The sequence below is a fragment of the Drosophila miranda genome, chromosome XR, assembly GCF_003369915.1.
Source record: "Drosophila miranda strain MSH22 chromosome XR, D.miranda_PacBio2.1, whole genome shotgun sequence".
NCBI lineage: Eukaryota > Metazoa > Arthropoda > Insecta > Diptera > Drosophilidae > Drosophila > Drosophila miranda.
In genome coordinates this window covers 7334918-7339947 of record NC_046674.1, presented here as the reverse complement: position 1 = coordinate 7339947, position 5030 = coordinate 7334918, and the positions used below count along the sequence as shown (strand labels likewise).

General features: G+C 40.3%; 1 protein-coding gene across 1 annotated transcript; it reads left to right on the top strand.

Annotated features, from left to right (window-relative positions):
* The first annotated feature begins 2899 nt into the window (after positions 1-2899).
* On the top strand, positions 2900-5025 carry LOC108152624 (protein Mo25). Its single transcript, XM_017282098.2, has one exon. It carries the CDS (start codon positions 3202-3204, stop codon positions 4219-4221), a length of 1020 nt encoding a protein of 339 aa, XP_017137587.1. The 5' UTR covers positions 2900-3201; the 3' UTR covers positions 4222-5025.
* Positions 5026-5030: the final 5 nt, after the last annotated feature.

The window sequence follows — 5030 nt, the reverse complement described above, 5'->3', positions numbered from 1 at the left end:
GCAGTAGAAGTAGCAGCAGCAGCAGCGTCAACTATAACTAAAAACGAAAGTAAAGAGAGGAGAGGAAAGAGGACAGAAGGAGGAAAAACCTATGTATCGTACTTGGTAGAGAGTAGTAGTAGTTGCCTCTATAATATATATATACACACATATATATCTAGTCAGATCTGTGCAGAAAGCTTCGAAGAAAACAAAAAACGAAATGAGTTGCAAAGCAAATTTCTGTAAAGGGGATCTCTGGCCCCTCAACGGGGATCCCCGCTTTTAATTGTAAAGTATATTTCATCTCCACTCCACTCCACTACTCCAACAGACATGCAACAACATAGAACCCTTCCCCAAACAAACCCAGCATCCTCATCCCGTATAAACGTATTCTCGCTTCGTTTTCTTCTCTTTTTTTAATCGTATATCGTATATAGAAAGACACAAGACATGGCTTAAGAATGGAATGGATAGAAGGGAAAATATTCATAGAATATCTCAATAAATTTAGTAATTATACACGAAACGCAATGCATATATACACATATACACTACATATAATATATTTACATATATATACACTAAATATACATATATATATATATACTAGTCGTAAAATGTTTTATTATACCTATATTATATATATACTTCTACAAGATAAAGATATTATATATATTTAGTGACTTTCCCCCCCAAGAAAAGAAAATAAAATCTAAACTTTCGGAATGTGTAAGGCACGTCGACCTTTCGTCGCTGTCGCCGTGTGTCCTGTCCCATTTACATACATATACATATACATATATATATCTATGATCATGATCTATGTGTGTACGTGTACGTGTGTACTCGTACTTTCACACACGCAGTAGCCAAGCCCAAAGATATTATTATTAGCTGATAAAATACGATACGATAAAGCGTATCTCGTATCTCGTACTACTACTCACATTGATATGATATGTTTAGTGGCAATGACTAAATTGATTTATGTTTAATCTATGTTCGAGTGCAAAACAATGCTTTTATCATACATACTACACATACACAACCAATTGTAATTATTTATCTGATATTTTCAAGGATTTTAACACAACAATTTTATACGTAAACAAAAAAACACAAAACAAACAAAAATCCCACAAAAAAACTCAAAAACCCAATAAAATTCATTTCAAAATACACAACGGATGAGGATCGAAGGGATAAGGGGCCGGTCTAGCCTATATACATAAACAAAGTTGATATAATTATATATATATATGGATGTGCATATAATACTTTGCCTTTCTTTAATCCCCAAATATCGGTCTAGCGACAACAAGAAAGCTGATAAAAGCCTAATATATGCGTACACACAAATACATCAATATATTTCTGTAACTTCTATGATACACCCCAAGCGCCTGAAATGCGCAACAGATTAATATCTAACAAGAAAACGGATCAAAAACAAAGTACTTCAATGAGAAATAAAAATGATATTTAAAAAATGCATCTTTCCTTTCATATTAGCGGGATCTTCAGTGCCCGGAATGAGCAGTATTCTGAATTAAGGAAATTTAAGTCATTTCGGGCTTCAAGGAAATATGGCACTCTATGGTCTTCCTACAGAGACCAAGAATAGGTATCGGGATCAAGAGAAGTTTTTTCCTATACAGGAAACTGATAAAATGCATAAATACCTATTCAAAACTGTTTATTGGAAGAGTACTTCAACATTAGTTCAAGGAAATAGGGTATACAAATGTCCATCCTCATAGCAGAAACTGGTTGACCAATCACGTGAATACACACTTGCATTTCATTTTATATGTAGTAAATGTGTAGTAAATTGATTCAGCAATGTGATAAAATTATGTGTTCAGGGCTGAGGTTCCTAGCTATCTAGAGATAATCCATTGTAGACCAGGGGATATTCAAATTACACTCCACGAAAATGCTGAAACCTGAGATTTTTAGCGCAGTTCTGGTGAAAGATATCGTGGCATGTTTTTTTTTTTATTTAAACAGAAAGGGTGGGTCTTCAAGAAGACTTTACATACAGTAATATTTGCCGCAGCTTAGCTTAAATTGTTCACCTGTCTGAATTGCGGGGGTTAAGAGGGCTAAGTTCGCTTTTTTCCATCGGTATATTTCGGCTTATTGCTAAGGGTCAGACCGTATATTTTATGGACAAGTCCGCGGTCACACTAATTTGCTTGTCAGTTAGACACCAAGTCTAGCTCACACACCTTGCATATTTTTATACTTTTCATAGTGTTTTGTAATATTTTGTAAGACGAGTATAGACACGCCCTCCAATGAACTAATGTACAAATCGTGCAGAAATTCCATTTGCAGCCACGTCCCAGGCCACATCGAATACTAATTCGCGATCATCGAATCCGCGATATTGTCACCCTGGTTCGGAATGGATATTTGTATACTTTTTCTGGTATTTTCCAATGGTTCCAACTGATATTTTGATACTTTTATAGTATTTTTGAGTGTTTTTTTTAATATTTTTAAATATTCTTCGCCAAACGTACATTGCCCTCGGGTGTCTTTGTCGATAATTACATCCAATATGTAGTTAAAATGTAGCAAGCGTGTAGTTAGCGTGTACTAAGTGGAAATTGTTGTTGATCTTTTGTGTTCAAACCATATTTTATTAACAATCCACTAAAGATGAGTACATAAAATAAGCCATTCTAGTATGAAATTGAGTAGATTGTCGGATAGAACTACGTGTGAAGTGCTGAAAAATTTATCAAGCTAGTAAATCCTAATCGAATAACAAAATCGAGGAACATAATTTCTGATCATGGACAGAGAACGTTAGCCCATTGTCGACCAGTGGGCACTAAAATACACTCCACGAAAATGATGACACTCTTTAAGATCAGTATATTTAAGGTATATTTCGGTATATTTCTTAGGGTCAGACCGTATATTGTATCGATAAGTCCGCGGTCGCACTGAAAAAGACGAAATTAATATATAATAATAGAATATTATACCGTGATAATATTGCCAAGCGATCTAATTTGTGTCTTCAGCATCAGAAATTGGGCAACGAAAGCCACGACCTCAAAGGTACAACTACAAACGAAAGCTAGAGCAAGCCAGCCAGCAGCAGCAACAACAACATCAGCAGAAAGTCAGTCAGCAGCCCACAGAAGATACGAGAGACCGAGCCCGAAACAGAGCCAGCTCGAGAAAACAGCAGAAAGCAAAATGCCACTCTTCGGGAAGTCACAGAAGTCGCCAGTGGAGCTGGTAAAATCGCTCAAGGAGGCAATCAATGCCTTGGAGTCGGGCGACCGAAAAATGGAGAAGGCGCAGGAGGACTGCAGCAAGAACCTGGTGTCCATCAAGAACATGCTATATGGCAGCAGCGATACAGAGCCGCCAGCGGACTATGTGGTCGCTCAGCTGTCGCAGGAGCTGTATAACAGCAATCTGTTGCTGCTGCTTATACAGAACCTTTACAGGATCGACTTCGAGGGCAAGAAGCATGTGGCACTGATATTCAACAATGTGCTGCGGAGACAGATTGGTACCCGCTCGCCCACAGTGGAGTACATCTGCACGAAACCGGAGATCTTGTTTACACTGATGGGCGGCTACGAGGATGCGCACCCAGAGATTGCCTTGAATTCGGGCACCATGCTGCGGGAGTGCGCTCGCTACGAGGCCCTGGCCAAGATCATGATCCACTCGGACGAGTTCTTCAAGTTCTTCCGTTACGTGGAGGTGTCCACTTTCGATATCGCCTCCGATGCCTTTTCCACCTTCAAGGAGCTCCTCACGCGCCACAAGCTGCTGTGCGCCGAGTTCCTGGACGCCAATTACGACAAGTTCTTCTCGCAGCACTACCAGCGGCTGCTCAACTCGGAGAACTATGTAACGCGTCGCCAGAGCCTGAAGCTTTTGGGCGAGCTGCTGCTGGACCGGCATAACTTCACCGTGATGACGCGCTACATTTCCGAGCCGGAGAACCTGAAGCTGATGATGAACATGCTGAAGGAGAAGTCGCGCAACATCCAGTTCGAGGCGTTTCACGTCTTCAAGGTGTTCGTGGCGAATCCGAACAAGCCGAAGCCGATCCTGGACATCCTGCTGCGCAACCAAACGAAACTGGTCGACTTCCTAACCAATTTCCATACGGACCGTTCCGAGGACGAGCAGTTCAACGACGAGAAGGCCTATCTGATCAAGCAGATAAAGGAGCTGAAACCGCTGCCCGAGGCCTAGTTGACCATCGACGGATGGTCAATGTCGGCGTATGGGGCAAACGAACCATAACGAGACCGAGAGAAAATACGAGCGTGAATGAGAGCGAGAACGAGACCAGCAACAGGAAGAGGAACAAGAACATCTGGGCCCTCCCGTCGATGGTGGGCTAGCAGGAAGGATGAAAAGGTTTTGTGTGTGGGTTAAAGGCAAATATATATTATATATACTATACTATATTTTGTGACGATGAGATGACTACACTTGTGAGTAACTAAACAATAATTTAGACACCAACCACAATGATAATGATAAAAAAAACATAACGATAAAGCTAAATAGAAACAACAACAAAACAATGAGTAAGAGTACGAGAGTAAATAGCGTAAACTGAAATAATAATGTTGCGAATTTAACATAAAAACACATTAAACACGACCCCGGACCAAACCCGGACCACCCCCGGCCACACCTCTCGCCTCACCTCAATCCAACTTTTATGTTTTTTTTTTTCATTTCTTTCTTTCTTTCTTTTCCGCTTTTTGTCCACGTTCCACACGAAATGATCCGAGAGTGCGGTGCGGTTCGTTGTTCTTGCTCCAGTTAAGAGTCGTCGGATTCCCCTCTAGACCTATTTTCCTATTCCTATTCAAAATAGTTGTTGTATTTGAAATTTAAGCGTTTTTGAAACGAACCAACACGCCCCCAACCCTCCCCCAGCCTCCTGCCCCCAGCCACATGCCTGTCTGAAGAAGAAGTCAATGCAGATTCGAAATGAGTTTTGACCTAAAAATGTAATTCCACGCAAAGTTCATAAAAAAAAAACTAAA

Coding starts and splice junctions, on each gene's coding strand:
- LOC108152624 (XM_017282098.2), top strand. CDS start 3,202: ATGCCACTCTTCGGGAAGTCACAGAAGTCGCCAGTGGAGCTGGTAAAA.